General features: G+C 51.0%; 1 protein-coding gene across 3 annotated transcripts; it reads right to left on the bottom strand.

The window, feature by feature from the left end:
- Positions 1-1,296: 1,296 nt before the first annotated feature.
- Positions 1,297-20,063, bottom strand: baz2a (bromodomain adjacent to zinc finger domain, 2A). 3 transcript variants are annotated; one of them, XM_030359428.1, is made up of 31 exons: positions 19,879-20,063; positions 18,139-18,268; positions 16,690-17,571; positions 14,003-15,862; positions 13,439-13,693; positions 12,813-13,214; positions 12,638-12,698; positions 12,309-12,417; positions 12,107-12,208; positions 11,764-11,986; positions 11,579-11,640; positions 11,426-11,491; positions 10,928-11,326; positions 10,557-10,811; positions 9,757-9,971; positions 9,388-9,462; positions 9,133-9,301; positions 8,969-9,031; positions 8,713-8,857; positions 8,013-8,617; positions 7,563-7,905; positions 6,809-6,964; positions 6,560-6,720; positions 6,231-6,305; positions 5,757-6,040; positions 5,043-5,178; positions 4,799-4,945; positions 4,319-4,584; positions 3,756-3,899; positions 2,990-3,211; positions 1,297-2,850 (listed from the first exon to the last, which is right to left on the bottom strand). In XM_030359428.1, exons 2-30 carry the CDS (start codon positions 18,266-18,268, stop codon positions 3,052-3,054), a joined length of 7,950 nt encoding a protein of 2,649 aa, XP_030215288.1. In that variant the 5' UTR covers positions 19,879-20,063; the 3' UTR covers positions 1,297-2,850; positions 2,990-3,051. The 3 variants fall into 3 exon arrangements, with proteins under 3 accessions (XP_030215288.1, XP_030215307.1, XP_030215298.1); XM_030359447.1 differs by having other exon boundaries at positions 19,986-20,050; XM_030359438.1 differs by lacking the exon at positions 19,879-20,063 and adding an exon at positions 19,693-19,828.
- Positions 20,064-20,463: the final 400 nt, after the last annotated feature.

The raw sequence follows: 20,463 nt of genomic DNA, 5'->3' as shown, positions 1-20,463 counted from the left end.
GTGTGTGTGTGTGTGTGTGTGTGTGTGTGTGTGTGTGTGTGTTGTCAGTCGCGGAGTAACCCGCTGGCGTGGGGAGTTTTCAGTCACCCCCTCCCCACATCCTACTCTCAGAGTGCTGACAACGACACTATATCTCCCACACACACACACACACACACACACACACAATGTGCCAACTATAGGCATGGAGAAGCAAAGAGAAAGAAAAATAGAGCGAAAGGCGAGGAGCGGGGTAAGGGTGCTCAGAAGGGGGTCATCCCCATGTTCCCCGGGTGCAAAGGGTTAGGGTCAGGTTTAGGGTTAGGGTTAACCCTAAACCTGACCCTAACCATAACCAATTGGAGGAGAGCCATTCTAACCAATCAGAGGCGAAAAAGGCGGTACTTGTCCCTACGAAAAAAAGATTTGCTCACAGGGTCCAATGTTCCCCGGTCACATACAAAGCAGGGAACGTAGGACCCGGGGAACATAGGTACGCTCCCCTCAGAAGGACACACACCTTCTGTCGGGTCGATGTGTCCACGGCTCAGAAGTGTGAGCCTCCCCCAGTGTGTCTACACCCTAGTGGGGGGGCTTTTAGCTTGTGATGCTAGGGCCTTACCCTGCAATATGCAGCTTGGACACGACCTCCAACCTGCTGCAACATCCCACCACACCTAACCCTACTTATATGGATACATAATGAATTAATAAATGTTTCCATTATATAATGTTGACTGTAATGTACGTTTGGGGCTTTTTAAATAGGTGCTGCAAATATAACTTGGTACGTTTTTCAGCTAAAATAAAAATGTGCTACTATATACAGGATAAGTCTGGATTTAATTTGTAACAGGGTTAGCTCCTTGTCATGGATATTTTTGTCCTTATATTTTGCTATTAATTCACATACTGAATAAAGTGCAGCACACAACTCTTCAATGACTGAAGTAGGTCAATATGGTTTCTCTAAACTAATGGCTAAAAATGTCTTTGCAGCATCCCACACCCTCAATGAAAATGCAGACATTTGTAATAATCAAATTACAGTCTTCTTGACTTGTGTTCTGTAATTTGAATATTAGATAATTATTTGTTATTATAAATTCTTCTCATATTTAGCTCGCACATGCAACCCCGAATCAGATTCTAATCCCAGAAGATAATTAAGAACGTTAAAATTGTGTTCACATGCTTATAATAAAATCGAACTCCTATTTAAAATAATCAAACAATTATAGAAATAAGCAATATTTAGCAGTGGCGGTTCTGATTCATGGCCTGATTTGTGTTTCATGAAGAAGTTTTTTTACTCTCTACTAGTCGTGGTTTTTATTCAACTCACAGTACATTCTACAGATGCACACTCGTTACATCACCTTGATACAACATAGTCTTATAATACCTCCTCTTAAAAATGATAAATTGGTCCTAAAAATATAGAAAGGAACAAATTTAAAGTCACCAAAACTGTACATTATTAAAAATTCACTTAACACCACGTTTGGTTTTTATTTAATTTTTTTTCTGCGTATTTTTATGAAAAACAGGCGTCCTTTAAGTGTAATAAGGAACAACAAGTGTACTTCCTATTAACCTATTTGAGTTCAGTGTAAGAAACTAGCTTAAATATAACCCGGGTTGAGGAGACGTGTCCTGTCGCCTTCAGAACAAACACCATGCCGTGCAACATGTACATTGGCCCTTCGGAAGCGTCAAAGAAGACAAAAAGGTACAAACAAAACTATAGTGGATTAAAAACCAGAACTCGGAATGTAAATTAAAACAGCACAGGCTTTGAACTTGTGGGACTTCAGTGTGCTCAGCCCACGTTGCTATGTTATGGAAGGTGCACTCAAACACACCGTGCTCCTACCCTTCGGCCATGGTGAATTCGGTCCGGAGGAACGAACCTTGGTGAATTGGGAAGGAGGGAGGGCTGGAAATTTGTTTTCAGTGTTGGTCCGGTATGATCTGAGCAAAGCCTGGTTCGCTCTCGTGTCTCGACTGAAGATGCTTACGGCAAACTTGCGTCGAGGCCTATGGGCCCCCTCATTTCTATGTACATTCTACACATCGCATATGGAGACAGGTTCAACTCTTTGCAGTCCCATTCAGGTTGGCCTGTGAGGGCGAATCTATCCTGCTAACACCAAACTCACAGCAATTATGTGCTCCTCAGGAGGGACACATCCAAACACAAGATTAGACGCCTAACCAATATCGACACACACTAAATACTCCAGTTGTTAGAAACCAGTGTCCTACACACAGCAGCAGGGTGTGGTGTGTGTGTGTGTGTGGTGTGTGTGTGTGTGTGTGTGTGTGTGTGTGTGTGTGTGTGTGTGTGTGTCTCTCGAGCTGGAGGTTATTTGCCTAACTACGATGTGACGCTTTAGAAACAACGTTCCTTGTTTCCCCGTTTGTTTAACTGGCCTTCTGTCAACCATCTAGACATCTCTATAATGTAGTCAGTACACATCCACTACACACTATTGCTATTAAATAATCCCAGCTATTGATATTTTTATATATATATAGAATATATAATAAAAAATATATTGAGCAAACAAAAAGGTACTTCTAGGCATGAGACCACATTACATTACCATTAAGAAACAGGTATGGGGGGGGGGGGGGGGGTAACACCAGGTCAGAAAGGTCATTTTTTTTGTTTTCTTGATTTTGTCCAAGCTGTGTTCAGGTCGAGGGGTGCAGCACAGCAGGTCCGCTGCGCAGCGCACGAGGCTGCAGCAGTGTGGTCCACCCCTGACCGAGTCCTGAGAGCCGGGCCGGGGCCCACTGGCGGGGCCAGACCCCTGGCCGTGAGAGGAAGGGACGCGGGGCCGAGGTACAGGCGGCCGTCGCCGTCTGTGTGACCGGGAATGGGTTTCATAGGAGGGGGGGGGGGGGGGGGGGGCCTCGGAGAGACCGACAGTAGGAATCAATGTGACGAGGAACAAAACCTATACATAAAAGTTATATATATATATTTATATATATAATATACCTATGGACACGGGGATACAGGTGTGCGCTGGGCGGGCCTCCAGACAGTCTCTCTCAGGGCTCTCATTTGTCCTTGTTGTCGTAGAACTCGGCCCAGCGGTTCTCGAAGAAGATGCGCATGGCGTGCCCGGCCACGCCCACCTCCGACGTGTCCTCGTTGAACAGCTGGCAGTTGTTGAACACCAGCTGGGCGTCCGCCGCAAACTCCTCGCAGTTACAGTACCTGAGGATCATAGCATTGGGGGGATAGGGTCAGTGACGGAACGGAGAGCACGCAGAGAATTCAACCTTCACGCGGCTATAGTATGGCGGCGATGGAGGTCCCAATGAAGTATCCCAACGTGTGTTCGTGACGCATTGAGAATGCTCTCAGTATTTTCTCCTTATCCGTATTCAAAACAAGTTGTAAAAGTCGTCATGTCAGAGGTCTCCTGATTATCCTAGCGCTGTCTATCCCTACACAACGGGGGTCGACCTGGCTCAGCCGGTACAAAGGGTGGACTTGTAACCGGAAGGTTGCTGGTTCCCCGGCTCTCCTGGTTTAGCGTCGAGGTGTCCCCGAGCAAGACACCAAAACACCCGAGTCTAACGGTGCCCGTTGAACCGGCTGGCCCCTTGTATGGACGACCCTGCCGTCGACGTGTGAATGTGTATGAATGTAAGTCGCTTTAGATAAAAGCGTCTGCTGAGTGTAACGAACTCTGCCCAACCCCCTCCACTGTGTGGGGCCAGAAGGACCGGAGCACCCCCCCCCCCGCTGAGCTCACCCTCCCTGCAGCAGCCTCTCCCGCATGGTGAGGAAGTCCATGGGGGTCTTGACGATGCGGCGGTAGCCCGGCACCAGGCGGGGGTTGACGGGCTCCAGGAAGGGCCAGGCGCTGGCGTGGGCCTCCATCTCCATCAGGATGATCCTTCACGACACACACAGCGGTCAGAATGGTACTACCAGCACAGGAGATGGAGCAGGTACGACTTGCTCCGGGTCTTTTTTTAAATATGCATTGTTTTACAGTAGGGCTGCGCGATTAATGGCAGATTAATCAGATGTGTAATTTTGGCCTTTGCAATAAGGTGAATTAAGACAGATTTTGAACGCCTGTTAAATTAAAATCAAATTACCATCCGCAATTCAGTTATTGTTATAGCATTTTAAAAAAGCAACTAAAGCAAAGCCCCACAGAATGTTGGAATCAACAAGCTGACAATCACAATGATCGGTCTAAATGATCACAACTATAATCTTTGTCCTCGTCGTTGGGCCCCAGTAGGGGCCGTCCTCTGATTGGCTGCGGGGGACGGGGACGGGGGGGTCGGGGTAGCGACCACTCACTCGCAGTAAGTCAGGTCCGGCTGATTACGGGTGGTCATTCGGCGACGCTTGGCTGGCGAGATCCCAGCTGTGGCGGCGGCGGTGTCGCCGCAGTAACGGGAGGAGGAGGAGGGCGCAGACGGCGGCGTGTCCTTGTGCCTGGTCGCCATGCCGACGAGGCGGCGTGGCGCCGTCTCCTCGTCCGAGCTGTCGTCCTCGTACCGCCTCTTCTTCAGCCGGGTGCGCTTCTTGGCCGAGCGCTGGCTCCCCGGTGACTCACCGTCCTCCTGACGGACAAATGACACGTTAGAGACGGCCAGGCGCACCCATTGGACCAATCAGAGGCAATCTCAGCGGCCCGCGGTACCTTCAAGAAATTACGGAAGAATGACTCTTGATTTCCCTCCCCCGCCGCCCCCCACTTAGTGCATAACCAACCACCCATCTGTGTTCTATTCTGCCCTGGCTCGTCGTTGCCACGGCGACAGAAGTGAGCCTGACCTTGGCAGTGCAGGTGGGACAGAACCAGTCTCCTTCGGGCACCTGCGTGACCTTGGGCCGGAGGCAGTACATGTGGCAGCCGCGGTCACAGCCGTCGCACAGAAGCAGGTACTCATCGTTGTCCCCCTTCCTGCACACCTGGCAGTTCTGGTGATGGGGACCCACACAATGAACGCTCGTTAGGGGGGGGGAGGGGGGCGTCGTGGTCCACCATCCACGACACCAGAGGAGGAGAACAACTCACCAGTTTGACCACCGATCTCTCCCAGGCGATGGCCTTCTCCAGCTGCAGTATGCAGAGGCACAGCTGGGGGGCGCTGCGGCAGCGGTCCAGAGCCTGCCTCCAGGTCCGCAGGCGGGGGGTGATCTCACTCTCCAGGCTGGAGGGAGGGAGGGAGGGAGGGGGAGGACCAGAGGAAGAGGATGACGGAGAGGGTTTGTGGAAGCGGGTAAACAAGAACCAGTCCAGGGTGGGCCGTGTTGCGGTGGTTCTCGTGAGGGCCGAGGCCCCCTGCAGGGCGGGAGCAGGAGGTACGACGGAGCCGGGAGATAATTAATAACGGAATTAAGAGAGGGAGGCGCATGGAACCGCTGCCTGGGGGGGTCCGATCAACAAAGAGATAATTGTACCTGGGGGGTGGGGGAATTATTGGTGCGCCCCTTGGGGGATACACAAATAAAAGTGTGCGTTGCTAAACAACCGACAGCACGATCATAAATTAATAAAATGTGTAAACGACATAAAAACAAACCTTTCGTACGTTGTCTTCATCTGATACACTTTATATCATCATCAATCACCTTAAATGTGATGATATGAATGCTATTTAAGACAGGGCTGCTACAGAATAACTACAATTAAACAACCGTTTGTACGTGCATCATGTGTGTAGCGCGCGTGCGTGCGTGCGTGCGTGTGTGTGTGTGTGTGTGCGTAGCGCGTATAGCTCGGCCTCACCTCATGACGTCCATGGGCGGGGCCTCCCCGGGCGTGGTGGTGACGGGGGCAAGCCGCATCACCTCGGCCGTGTTCCACAGCGGCTCCTTGAGGTAGCGCCGCTCGATGTTGCGCTCCAGGTTGGCCAGCCGCAGCACGGCCAGGTCCAGGGCGTGCGTGGCCACGCGCGGCAGGTCCGACCACTCCTTCTTGGTGCGCACCGTCCAGTCGTCGCGCGGGTCCACCTCGTGCTCGTAGTACTGCAGGTCGTCCCGCGTCGAGTCCGGCTCGGGCGCCGTGTAGGCCTGTGGGGGAGAGGGGGAAGACAGAGTCAGGACATGAGAGATTAGAGAATGGATGACATGGATAGGGTAGGATTTGAATGATATATCATTGCCAAATCCTTTGCGATGTTTCATCTCAAAGGTTTATTTACGTTTCATGCAGTGTGTACATAGGAGTGCATAAGATCGGCTTTGGTTTAAATCGCTCTACCTGGAATTCTGCCACTGGTGCGTCCGGGTCCACGACCTCTGAAGACTCTGTTTTCAGGACGCTCTGAGGAGCCACCTTGAGGAGAAACAAAAAGGTTTCTCAATGGGGTTCTCATGCAGCGCTTTGACCTTTGGCTTCTAAACCTACAGACCGTCAAAGAGCCTCTGGCACCCCCACCTGGACATTGGCTGTCACTGCAGAACTAGCATCGTTACCATTTCTCAGATGATGTTTCTGTCATTGGAATTCTGCCTACAAATGTCCTTGATTCAAACTAAATCTAACAAGCAGTTTGCGTTGCTGGAAACGAAACATAAAACAAAAGTCACCTTGAGATGTAGGTCTGCGGTGATCACTCTCTGCTCCAGCTCCTCCACCCACTGGAGGGCGTTGACGTCCACCTCCAGCATCCTCTCCTGCACCTGCCACGGCTTCTGTAGAGCCTCCATCAGGGACCCGCCTTCCTCCGTCTTCACCTGGAATATGGGGTCTGGGCAGAGAAAAACACACACCTTCAACCACGTGCTTTCTCACCAAAAGTTAACGGTCCTCGTCCTTCCCCACCCCTCCCCACTCACCAGCGACAGCCTTGGTGCACATCAGGCTCAGGTTCTCCATGTGCTTGGCCAGGTGCTTGTGGAGCACCTTCTCCCGGATGCCCCTGGGGTTGAGAGCACGCAGGGTGGCCTGCAGCTCCTCTGCGTCCCGGATCACCCACCAGCCACGCACCATCACTGTCATGGGGAACCAGAGTCAAAGCGTGAGGGTCCAACCCAAACCATTCCCAACGTTGGCCGACACATTCCTCAAGGGTTATTTATTACAATGTTCAGTAATGTTCAGTCAGTTTGTGCGGTGTGGGAGAATGATGTCGGTGTGGCGAGAGTCTTTAAAATTAATGTTAATTTTCTTTAATTATTGTGTAAGTGTATGTTGAGGGAGGATGGGGCGAGTGAGGCTTACTCGTAGGGATGGGGAGAAAGGAATTAAAATGGATACATTTTTAGACTTGGGATTCTCCGCCTCTGCCTAATTATCCTAAAGTCACCAACGTCAGCATTATCTTACTGGAGGCAGAATACTGGTGCCGTCCTACAGACGTGACTCTAGGGTATTCACCAATAGTCGACTTACATAAACTGTGTTCTGTTCCGTCAACTTCATTAAAAAAAAATGACCTCAACTGCAGAACTCAACGTCAATCCCCATAAAATAAAAAAAGATATCGCACCAAAAAAATTATAATAATATGAACAGGATCGCAACGCATAATAGTATAAAAGCCCTGGTTGTATGGTATGGTGAGATCCCGCCCATAGGGTGCCTCCTTACCCTTGGGGATGGGCTTGACCACCATCTGGGTGAAGTACTGCTGCTCCAGCTCCTGGAACACCGTGTTGGGCGGGCGGCCGCGGCGCTTGGCGGCCGCGTTGCGCGCCCCTCTCCGGGCGGGGCTGCTCCCTCGGCTGCCCCTCCGGCGCCGGCGGACGGGCCGGGAGGGCGTGGTGGGGGTCGCGGGGGTGGGGTCTAGAGCGGGAGAGGAGAGAAGGGGAGGAGCAGGGGCGGGAGGAGTGGTAGCGGGATCGGCGGCAGAAGGGACGAGGGGATCGGTGAGGCCGCCCTGTGGGGTGGTCACCGCCTCGGTGGGACTTTGACCCGGGAGGGCCGATTCCGACTGCAAGGAAAACACTGATTATCACGGAGTCCACAGCCCCGTCAAATCATGAAGAACTAACTAATAGACACACGGCTTCCAGGGCCAGCCCTCCTCGCTCCTCTCACCTGCAGCAGGGATGCGGCGAGCTCGGCCGGCAGCGTGCAGACGGGGACCCGGGGCGTGCTGGGCGAGGCGGGCCCCTGGGGCTCCGTCAGAGAGCTGGCGTCGCACGGCTCTTTGGGCAGCAGGTTGAACCACTGGCCCCGCCTCTCGGCCGTCTCCTTCACGCTGTCCTCGGGCAGCTGGCCGCCAGGCGCGTCCCCCGTCGCCGTGCCGTTGGCGTACGGCTCCTGCGTGAGCGAGCTCTTGAAGGCCGTGTGCGCGAGGTCCCTGCCGGCGCTGGCCGGCGAGCCGGGCCCGTCCTCGCCGCCCGAGCGGGCGCTGCTCCGCCGGCGCCGGCGGATCTTGGCGGTGCGCAGGTGCAGCTCCACCTCCGGCTTGATCTTGCGGGGCCGGCCGCGGCCCCGGGGCTGGCTCATGAGGGACGCCGTGCCCGGGAGCCCGTCGTCGTCCAGGGTCTCGTCCGGCGAGGAGGTGGGCGGCTTGACGCTGGGAGGGGCCGTAGGGGAGGCGGCGGCGGGGGGAGAGGTAGGCGTGGGGGTCTCCTCCACCTTGGGCTCCCTCTTCAGCAGAGTGACGGGCACCTCGGCCACGAGGACCTCCTCGGATGCTGTCGAGACGAGAGAGGGGGAAAGAAACGTTTACAGATCCAGAAACACAAAGCGCACGAGATGAGGATCACGGGTGGTCTCCCACGAGACTCACACAGGAGCTCCTCGGGCCCCTCCACCAGGATGGCCCCGAGGTGCGGCAGCGCCAGGTACCGGCGGCGGAAGCGGTCCTGTCCCAGAGAGACGGCCCGCATGGAATGGGACGACTGCAACAGCTTCTTCCGGAAGAGCTGCTGGCGCTGTGAGGACATTGTGAGATGTACATTCATAATTAGTAGTAATAAACCAATAATGAGCACAAGCTTATCTTATTGAGAGGGCACCGTGTTCCTTTCTCTCCCCGGCTTTACCTTGGTGAGCTTATCGATCTGCCTTTCGAGCTCTGGAATGCTGGCGTTTGTCGGGCTCTCGCTCTGCCGGGGAGGAACAAAAAAAAAAAAAAGCTGTTAATAATCACCACCACCTCCCCCCAAATCAACGACCCAGCCAAGGAGCAGGGGGGACAGACACGCACGTCGCTCAGCTTGGGCTCCTCCTTGCGTGCGCGGCGGCTGGCCCGGTCCTGCAGCAGGCCGCCGTCCTCCGTGGCCTCGTCCTCCGCCACCCGGGTGCTGCGCCGCCTCTCCTCCTGGCCCAGGTCCTCCTCCGAGCGGCCCGTGCGCCGGGCCAGGGCCGACTTCAGCCTGGGAGGACGGGTCAGAACAGGAACCGTTAAGGCGGGGAACGCTTAGAGATTTTTCTGGTTAGGAGGGATCGGCGCGGGTCTTACTTTCGCAACTTCCCCTCGATGATCCACTTGTTCTTCCTGTAGGTGGCCATGTTCTCCAGGGTGTTGTCGATGTCACTGAAACGGATCGAGACACCGCCGGTCATACAACAGGCCTCTGAGGGTGACCGACACGACGTCAATATACATACACACACTAAGGCTGCAGAATGACATTGCTGTTGTTTCCCAGATATTGTCATTGCGATTAATTATATCAATATCCTGTAGCGCAAACATCATATAAATATAAGCGGATTAATATGTTTTTAACCATTGAAAAAAATAAAGTAATTGGAATAAGTAAATAAATAAATCGCAACGCCCACAAAGAGTTAATAGCAAAGGCCCCGCCAAGTCCCCCGCCCTAACCTGATAACGATGTTGCTGCCGTTCAGCTCCTCCACCAGGAAGCCCAGGATGGAGGCCTTGGTGTCGGGCGCCAGGGCGTGGAACGTCTTGGTCCTCAGCGTGTCACACACCTCCAGGTCGTAGCCGTGGGACTCCAGGAAGAGCCGCAGGGGCTCCGACACGGTGCTGCGGGTCAGCTCCAGGTCCGCCAGCTTGTCCCCGAGGATCTTCACCGACTGGCGGCCGGGAGGAAGAGGAGAGGGTCAGGAAACAATCGTGTCAATGAGGACTTCAAGATGACACACATCGACTGATGTGTGCTTAGCGCCGCGTTCACAATGCACACGTCCGTCGACGGATGTTTGCATGTCTGATGTATAGGGGAGTAGTCTTTGAAGACGCAGACTGCAAATCAAAATCACTTCCCACTAACAAAGCCGATGTGTTGATATAAATATAAACGATTAGGTGACTAAAAAAACAATCCTAATCGATTCCACATTTCTTTCAAAAGAAAAAATATTTTATATTAAAAATAATAATAATAATTGTATCTAACAAAGAAGGCTTTTAACCTGCTTGTTATTGCATAGCATTTTTTAATTTCCCGCTGCCGGCCGTCTTTTTGACATATCCATGTGTTTTCCCGGGTTGAATCACAAAGGCGATTTCCTTGGGAGTCCAAGTACGGACGGACCCACAATGCATAACGAAAGCGCCCCATGGAAACTCAATGAGATACGTCGACGGACGAATGCAGTGTGAACGCGGCGTAACTGACCGACTGACTGACTCACTGACTTCCTTTCAGTCCCACATACCTGGTAATAGGAGGACAGGCCGGGGTCGTGCAAGGCCGCCTCCAGCAGCTTCAGCACCAGATCCTGTACCTCGGCTTGCCCCTCGCCCAGCCCCAGCAGGCCTTCCTGGAGGGTGGCCAGGCTGGGAATGTCCTTGGGAATGTTGAGGCCTATCACCTTGCCGTAGCCATGCAGGAACTCCACCACCGTCAGGCAGTGAGCGAAGGCGGCGCCCGAGAGCACCACCCCGGGGATGCGAGAGAGCTCAGGGAGAGGCTGGGGAGAGGAGAGAGTTTGAAGATCACGGTCAAACAGGCTTTTTCCTTGCGGGTCAAGGCCGGAGACGGTAAATGTGCTAAATCTGTGTTTTTGAACTAAAAGACGAAGGTCACCTTGTGGTCGGTGAGGCACATGTCCTCTGTGGGCTTCTTCAGCTCGTCAGAGATGGTCTGCTGCCTCTTCCTCTCCTCCAGTCGTCTCTGGGCCGCCGCCCGCCTCTCTGCGGCCCGCTTGGCCGTCAGGGCGGCCTGGGCTGCGGCCTCCGCCTCCGCCTGGGCCTTGGCCAGGGCCTTGGCCTTGCTGCGGGCCCCCAGCACCCTCTTGCCCTGGGCGATCCTCTCCTCGTCCGTCTGCTGCACGGGAGCCGGGGCCACGGCCTTGGTCCTCTTCTTTCTGGTCTTCTTGGGCTCCTGCTGAGACTCGTTGGCTTTCGTCGAGTCGGCTGGCGGGGCGACGCCGTTGGTTGGTTCAGAGGTGGCTGCTTGGTCACTCACCACCTGCTCCTTCTCCAGCTACGACGAACAGGAAAGGGGGTCGGTGGGATTGGTTTTGCTGACGTGAAGGTCGAAGACATCATCGCTCTCGGTGTTTTAACAAATTATGATTCATACCTTTGCTTTCTTCTTCTCGTCTCGGATCTTCTTATTCTTGTTATCCTCCTTTCTTTTCATTCTCGCCTTGAAGGGTCAACAAAAGTATGGGTTGAGTGGCAGCAGCATCATTTAAAAAGACATGTTTTGAGACAAGTTTTGAGTTCCACAGACCTTTCTCTTCATTTTCTTCTTGATTTTTGCGATTTTCTCTTTATCCTCCTCCGTAATTGCTTCTGAAAATGGATATATTAAAAAATACGAGTGACGAATCAAATAAAAGCCTCATCGGGCCAAGAAAGCTGGTGAATTATAATAAAAGATACTGCAATGAAAACAAACTCCCTCCGTCCTCTCACCTTTGGCCTCCAGGCGTTTCAACAGCTTGGCGTCCACTTTGCTGAGCAGGTCCACCATCTTGGGTTTGGGGGGTCTGCCAGGGCGCCGCACTTGCCCCCCCTTCGGGGCTCGGACCCTGCGGGGCTTCTCCTTGTCCGGGTTGGGCGGTCGGCCGCGGCGGCCGGTGATCGCCATGATGATGGAAGGAACTTCCTCGTTCGCCAGCAGCACCCACGTCTTGCCCTGTGAGAACACACTGTGGAGGTCAATGCATGTGTGGGTGTAGCAAACAGCGCTGGAGCCCACACTGTTTAAGTAGAAACTGACACTAGGGCGACAGGCAAAGGTTGTGGGGATGCAGACCTCGGGTGTTTCCCTCTCTTCGTAGAAGTCTCCTATGGGCATGCGGGGGCTGAAGCTGAAGTGTTCCCTGGAGACCACGCTATCCTGGTGCCTTTTCAAGTACTGGCGGAAGGAAGGAAAGAAGGAAGGGGGAGGATCAGTGTTAATTTATGCCATTGCCGTTGGGAGGTCGTTCCTTGGTAATGTCATGCAACAAGCATACTTTGATGATTTCCGGGAACTGCTTCATCCTTCGGCCACAGGGAGTGTAGTACCAGGTTTCCCCTTTCATCCGGCTCTCCGTCTTCTTCACACGGATCTCCCTCCTCCATCTACAGGTCAGGAGTAACAGGGAGCAGGTTTAAAACATATTGCTAGGACCGCATCAGCCATCCCTTCACCTTCTACAACAGATCAATGATGATGAAGTATCGGGACAGATCATTTGACAAATTAAGAGTTTTTGGGGTAGGCCACAGGTAGACAAAGCGACATCACACATTATCAATAATAGTAATAAAAAAAGTAACAAAAATCATCAAAGCATTTTACCCGTGCAACAGAGGGAACTGCACCTGCTCCTCAGTTGCGACCCTCCGTCTATTGGACTCTCCTGTGTGAGGAAGGACATGACAGTGAATCTTAAAGTCACTATATTGACAGCCATATTACAACCATTTTACCTTATTGCTGCACTTTCAACCATCTACAATCACACTTGAATCACCTGCAGTGGAGCTGTCATCTGCATCGTTTTCCACTTCCTCCTCTGCGGCGTCGGCCTGGAGTTTGGGCACCTTGGCCGCACTTCCTTCCTGACCTTGTTTCTTCGCCTTCTTCGGCTTCTTCAGGGTCTCGTCGGCAGAGCTGGCTTCTGAAGCCCTAGCGAGCACGGCCTCGATGATGGCCGAAATGGGGTCCAACTCTCCTGTGGGAGGCCCCGCCGTTTGGGAGACGTCCGACGCGTCCTTCGCCTCCTCCTTGAGGGGCTTCTTCCTCTTCCGGCCCGCGCCCTTCACCTTGGCTCCCTCGTCTGCTTTGGCCTCTGCCGCCTTGGGTTTCTTGATCTTCTCCACCTTCGGCGTTCTGGCCCGGGGCTTACGCGGGGCCTTCTCCGCTGGGGCGGCCGCTGGAAATAAAACCGTTTTATATCATAAGACATTCCGACACAAAAGTAAAAGATGGTATCAATCTATATGCAGACTTTTGTGTGTCATAGCCTATTTTTGTATTCCTTATTTTGTTAACAAATTTGCTATAACATATACAAAGGATGTCCTCGAAAGACGAATACACAAAAGAGCAGCCAAACACACAGGTCTGAATGCAGACCGTGTCTAGCTGGTGGGCTACCTGGAGTGGAGGCCTTGGGAGTCCGGGGTTTCCGGGGTTTCCCTGGTGTTTTAACCGGCCTCCCGGAGGCAGGGGATGTTTTGATGGTGAGGGGCGGGACCCGAGGTGGGTCAGGGGCCTCCATCAGGGCCGTGATCTCCTCTTCCATTATCTTTGAAGCAGGGCCAGGCGTGGCCTCAGCAACAGCGGCTTTATCACCAATAGGTCCAGCAGAGTCAGGTAGGTCACATGCATTGGCCGCCTCATCTTCAGATTCTGCTTAAACAACCCAAGAAGATATATATAAAAAGAAAGAAAGAAAGAAAGAAAGAAAGAGAGAGAGATATATATATATATATATATATACATATATACATATATACATATATACACACACATACATACACACACACATTTACCGGCACTATACATCATATAAACAAGGAATGTTGTCTTGATTCATAGAAAGCACAAAAGCAATTTCAAGGGAGAATAATATGCCTTTTAAAGAAACATTGGCCTTATCCAATATTCAAAAGCATTTTTGAAATGATAACCACTAAGTTAAAGTATTGGCTAGTGTACCTTGAGTTGATGTGTGAAGTGGTCCGGTTGAGTCTGCGACAGAGGTATTGATCTGCGACGAGTCCACGTTGGACAGCTCCATCTGCAGCGAGTCAACGTTGGATTCCTCGAGCTGAGAGGTGCTGTTCAGGGAGGAGTCCACCGTAGCATCCCTGGTGCTCACACCGCTGGCCTTGGTCTCGTCTGCTTGAGAGCTCTCTTCTGCCCGGCTATCCCCAAACTCCTCCTCCTCCGAGAAGGAGGAAGCGTGGCTATCCAGGGTCGAGTCGGCCACCCCAGAGGGCTCCTCCTCCGAGTGAGAGGTGCGGTCGAACTGAGACGCTTCTTCCGCCACGAATGAGCTGTCGTCCATGCGAGTGGACTCGTTCACGTGTGAGCCGTCGCCGTCCATCTGAGACGTGTCCTCCATCTCTGAGCTGGAGAGGTCCACTCTGGAGGTGCTGTGGAGCATCGACTCGTCCTCAGATTGAGAGGCGTCGTCACAAGACCCTTCGTCGGCCGCGCTGCGGTCGTTGGCCGCAGCGGTGTCGCGCTGCGGGGGCCTTGCTCCGATCCCATCCCTACCGTCACCATCCTCTTCCTCCGTTTTTGGAGGCGGCGGTTTGGGAGCTTGTGGAGAAGGGATGTTGTTGGATGAGGCTTTCGTCACAGCACTGGCTTGGGCCAAGGGAGAGGCAGCGGCTCCTGAAGTAGTCGAAGACACCAAGGGGGGGGGAGCAGACACAAAGGTTCTGGAGGCTTGAGTGGTTGAAGGAGGTAGGGAATACAAGGGCTGGGATGCAGGACCTTGGACTGAGGGTGCCAGCCGTTCTGCGTCCACTTGTGCTGGAGATAATGTGGTTGCTGGAGCAGTAGTATGAGCAGATTCGGTCGTAGGAGACAGTGACGTCTGAAGCTGGAGTGTGGGCACCGACTTGTCGTCAGCAGAGGGAAAAGCGGGCACTAATCTTGGAGGTGTAGATACCAAAGAGCGATGTTTAGGTGGTGCAGGAGATGAGGCATTTTTTGTCAAAGGTCCTGACACTTCCGGTGGCGCTTTTGATGGATCTGGGAAGCGCGATGTCACTGGATGGGACCTTGACCCATCGACCATCTGCTGGAGCGCAGAAATGGGCGCCGAACCCGAGTAGGAAGGGGCAAGTGCTGTTGTGGTTGCGTGACTTGTGGTGTACGGGGAAGAGGTCATGCGGGGAAACAACATCTTCCTCCCCTCAGAATTAGACACCAAGGCCGGAGCAGGGACTAACGGAGCTGAGGGAACTACTGGCAACCTGGGGGCAGTATCCAGCAATGGTGGCAGTGCAGGTAAATTGGAAGGTAGAGCAGGCACGCGGGAAGGAGATCCCAATGTCCTGTGGGGAGATCCAGCCGAATCAATCAGGGAACCACAACCAGAGGGAGGCCTTGGGCCCTGCACCATTAGAGGAGGGGAAGAAAGTTTCGGAGACCCGGCTACAGAGTGTAGAGATGCCAAACTCGGGGGCGTTGCGACTCGAGGCGGAGTCGACACCACAGCGTGGGATGGCTCGGTGGTTGGTCCCGGGGCTGACACGGAAGAGACCACAGGAACCATAGAGAGCCGAGGAGGTGTTGACGCTTTTCCCAAAGGAGACGTCGAAACGGCCGCCGGGGATCCAGAGGGATGAGACGACATGGAGCGAGGGGAGGCATTCACTGCTGGGTCCCTCTTTAAAATGTCCGGGCACTGGGCTGCAGACTGCTCAGCATGCCGATTGTACTCGTGAGGTAAGGGCGGTTTGGGTTGGAAACCATCACTTCTAGGCAACCTTTGGCCACCTCTGGCCTCGTCCATCAATTTGTACCCTTCATCCGCCTCCTGATAGGTTTCACTCATATTACCTGAAGAATAACAGACAAGAGAATCTGAATAATAAACCACTTAATATTTCACAATAGCATCAACAAGATAAGTAAATGTGATGAAAATTTTTAAAAAAAAATAAAAATTGATTGACAACGGCCAAAATCTCAACGAGTAAGTAAAAAGAAAGTCAGTTTAGGCAGAATTGTATGCAATTGATGTGCATTACATCAATACCTGAGCTGACCATGTTTCTTTAACTGCTGATTACTGTAGTAGAGTTAGCAGGATCCACTTTTAAAAAGAAATGTCTATGTCATATCCATTAGGGACATTTTGAAACATGAGAAGTATCCAGTTTAATTGCCTTTTAGTTAGGCTATGGTTGAGGTTATCATTAAGGGCAGGGTACTTTGTAATTCACCTGTTATTATCGCCTGAAATATTGACTGAATGATTGCTCTATAAAGAGGAATGCTGCTGACCAATTACTTGCTTGGAAGCCCCCCGTCTTCTAGAAACATACCTCGCTTGTCTAATATGGGGTCTGCTAGATACGATGACTTTACAGAGGAGCACCCTATGGGAACACCGTTGAAAAGAATGTGTCACAGGTTTCCTTTGCACCGATTGGTTATAGGTCTTTGTGTCCAAAGGCAAATTGGTCTTCACCGGTTCCCCTTGCAAATCGAAAAAGAACCAAGAGGTCCTGACTACATTTAGATTAACAAACAGACTAATACGCCTTTGAAAATTGGTCTTGCGATGTCAGTCAAATGACAACCTATTATCAGTCAGGCAGTTTGTTTCAACCAAGAATAAATAAATGCAAGGTTAACCAAAGTAAAATAAATACATGTATTACCTTGCATGACAGCAGGCCTTCCTGCATTGGCTGGATGAGGGCTTCTCTCCCTGCTTGGACCCTGGGGGGAACTACCATCCTGTGCGCTTGAGGGTGACAGCATAGACACAGAGGATACCGGCAGGGGGCTACTGGTCCCCCCTCTGCCTATATTATGGTGCTGCGGGCTGCCACGGGGTGGAGTGAAGTTCTGTGGCGCTGGAGGAATCATTGGAGACTGGCTTTGGGGCTGAGACGGTGTGGTCGGCTGTGGCTGGGGAGCGGGTAGGGCAGGGTGATGGGGCTGGTAATAGGGCATCCCGTTGGGCATCATGCCGTAATGCTGAGACTGCTGCTGCTGGTGGTGATGCTGTGGGTGATGCTGAGAGTGGAGATGTTGTTGAGATGGCTGATGCGCGGGTGACTGTAAAGACTGCTGCTGCTGCTGCTGCTGGTGATGCAGTGGCGAGGAAAGCCCAGGGTGCACATGGCTCTGGTAGCTCCCATACACACTGGGGGAGTTGAAGCCCATCTGCTGTGGGCCTGGGTTACCCCTATTCCAGTACTGACCGCCAGGTGAGGACATGTTCGGTGAGCCTGCCACTGGAGGCTGGTGGGAGCTTCCCATGCCCCCATTGAGCTGGTACTGTCCATGTCCCTGGTAGTGGTGCTGTGACTGAGGCTGCATTATGCCGGAGGGTGGCTGCTTCTGGTGCATCCCATGGCCAGGGGATGGACCCATGGCTGAGCTGTATTGAGCCTGGCCACCCCATAGGTAGTCGTAGCCCACGCTGCTCTGGTGGTTGCTCATGTGGGGGTACGGTGTTGTTGGTGGATGGGAGCCAGGCACACTGGACCCGAGTACAGTAGTCACGCCGTTCACATTCATTTCGCCATTCATATCTGTCAAATAGAAAACATATGTTGTGGACTATAATGATAGGAAACACGGATAACCTGGTAAATATCAGTAAATGAATATGACTGCTCTAGAGATGAGATGACTCTAGAGCAAGCACATCAGACTTTCAACACAAGTTGACTATTGTACTATGCATAAGTCCTGCTTGAGACACCAAGGCTTGTCCTTATCTTACTGTATGTGAGCAAGTTTTCCTCACTGGGCTGGTGGCATGTAATAGCGCAAGAATAACATGAGAATAACTCATTTTATACAAAAACGTGAGTTTTCGTATAAGATGAGTTTTTTTGAGTCAACGTTTTTGTGTCGTGCGTTTATTTCTTTACCTCGTTCGATGAGTGTTTCATTTTATGCGGTGGTCTTTTTGTATTAAAATTGACAAGTCTATAGTAATATCTCAAGTCTATAGTAATATCTCAAGTCTTTGTAATATCTCAAGTCTCTGAACCTATTTCACGGGAGCCCATAATCTTGGCGTTTCTCTGCAATATCAATTTGAATTGCATGGGGTTGACGCAAAATGTTATGTGAAATTGGAGAATACTCACTCTTTCCCTGCTGGGGGAAGCTCATGGAGGACCCGTTAGTATAGAGAGAGTCCCCTGAGGATCGTTTCAATCCTGAGTTGGTTGATGCTGCGGGTTGTGTTCCATAGTTGAAATGGTTATTTGCCTCCATCTAGATTCAAACAACAAAAGAGGAAACTAGTTAGTAGAGAAAACTTGTGAATTCAACATGCTTCCTACACCTATGTTTTCTCTGACAATAACTGTATGCAATATAGCAGGGCTAAAAGATAGTGGTGGTTAGTCGTAATTTCTGGGAGTCATATCTGAGTCACATGGCTATGCAACAAAATGCTGTGCACAGCATAAATCCCATGATTCAATACTTTAGCAGCAACAGCTTGTATAGCTACGACATTGTCCGTGAACAGAGTGAAACGAGCTGGAACATATGCCAGACAGACATTGCACAAAAGTTATCAATTGGTGAACACATTTTATTGTGACCTTTGGAATGAGCAGCCATATTTTGGCAAGTGCCATTTAAAAAACGGTTGCAAGACACCCACTTAAATATTGTAGCACTTCCAAAAGGAAATGATCAAAGAATACCACATGATAATTAAAGCCCATAATATTTGATTTCCTGTATGTAAAGAGCTAAAGTTCAAAAGGTTTTGCCCAGAACTAAATCTGATGTGGCGAGCTCTGTAATAAACCGTGTATTAATCCGGGGCTAATATGCCTTTTTGGGTAGACCAAGGGTAGACTTAACGACGGTAGACCTGATCTAATGTGCCTTTGGTTATATTGTGGCCGTTTTGTTCTCGGAACACATGGGACACCGCATTTCATGGGTCACACTTTTCGGAGAAAAACAAAACTCCGGCAAACATTAATCTCTAAGGCGGCTGGTGTGGTACAGGTTGGTCACCATTTCTGACGAGGCGCAGCAAACAAGAACAGTCGCTCGCTTCCATCTTTCATGATAAATGGACGGGCTATACAAATACCCAAAGCCTCCTAACTTGACATGGATGTTACTAAATCACTCATAGGAACTTGAACGGGCGATGGAGGAATACAAACGTGCTACGTAAAGTCTATTTATCCATTTGCTAGTCACAATGTGCCTCTACATTAAGAACGTGTCCCTTGGCGTGCACGTATAATCGTTTTTCATCATTCAATAAGGCCTCATAAGTGGCGCAGGCACATCGTAGCGCCGCGATAGTTAGCCCTGTAGCTTAACGTTAGCTCTCCCACGACCAATTCATTTCTAGCCGTGCTGGTAAGCCACGATAGGAGTCCAAATGTGTTCCTACATCTAGCTTGTTGAAAGGTCGATTGTAGTAGACATTTCTTCCTCAAACAACTGGGTCCACCAATTTTAGGTTTGGGCTCCAAGGTTATTAGGCGACAATTAACACAGTTACACTTAGTTAGCATACAGCTAGCAAACTGATTGGCATCGAGATCCCGGAGCACAGCGCTTCTGCTATCCGGGAAGTTAGCTAAGTAGCAGATACTATGAGCACCACGCTCATACCCATTGATAGATCGCGCAGTAGAGAACATGTATAGCCGAAAACAAACCCGTTGTTGGTGAGTGTTATGCACTCATCCCCACTGGTTTCCATCCGTATGATCCTTTTGTTCGCCAGCTAGCAGCCAGATGAAGTTGCATTGTTTACGCTGCAACGCATAGAGAAATTCAACCTCCACCTCCCACTAGTGCTACACTCAAAAGTTTCACTCGTATTTCAATAAAGCAGTCCTAACCTTTACTTCCTCGGATGTGTACAGGCTCTGATGCCTCGCGGCTTCACACAGCAGGATGAATGTGGGAAGATGGCACAACGATAAATAATAAACAACTATTATCTAACCTTTGGGTTTTAAATTAGCAAACATGGCTGGTGTGGTCGGCTGCAGCCATGATCACAGAACACAAGCCAGTGGGAAAGTCTCAGCAATAACGAAATATACATCCGGTCAGAGGCATTTGCCTCACAACACTGACTAAATAATTACATTAAAATCATATTAATAAATGCGATCGTATCATTTTAATTCATGTTTCAAGTTAATGTGACCCAGTAAATACGTTTAACCCAAAGTCATGAGATTTTAAGGATATAAAAGCAAGGTCTTACAGCAAGGATTTAACTAAATGTGTACATTTAGTTAAATGCACATTATTCCCCAACACTACAGGGACATTAACAAGAGGACATATCCCCAACTTCAGAAGTCTGATGCCTGACTGCTTGGCTGATACATTAATTCGCTTTTTACAAACTTCCTTGAGATGAGTAAGGATTTGAAAATATACCAATTTGATATCGTTTTTTGCGGATTAAACAA

The sequence above is a fragment of the Gadus morhua genome, chromosome 1, assembly GCF_902167405.1.
Source record: "Gadus morhua chromosome 1, gadMor3.0, whole genome shotgun sequence".
In the NCBI taxonomy this organism is placed as follows: domain Eukaryota; kingdom Metazoa; phylum Chordata; class Actinopteri; order Gadiformes; family Gadidae; genus Gadus; species Gadus morhua.
The sequence above is the reverse complement of the archived record's forward strand: the minus strand, read 5'-3'. Positions and strand labels throughout refer to the sequence as shown.

Excerpts from the sequence above, each read along its gene's own strand:
- baz2a (XM_030359428.1), bottom strand. The coding sequence starts at position 18,268 with ATGGAGGCAAATAACCATTTCAACTATGGAACACAACCCGCAGCATCA. Across the intron at positions 11,641-11,763 it reads GAAACGCCTGGAGGCCAAAG|AAGCAATTACGGAGGAGGAT; the intron begins GTGAGAGGACGG and ends ATCCATTTTCAG. Across the intron at positions 3,900-4,318 it reads CCGGACCTGACTTACTGCGA|GATCATCCTGATGGAGATGG; the intron begins GTGAGTGGTCGC and ends TGTGTCGTGAAG.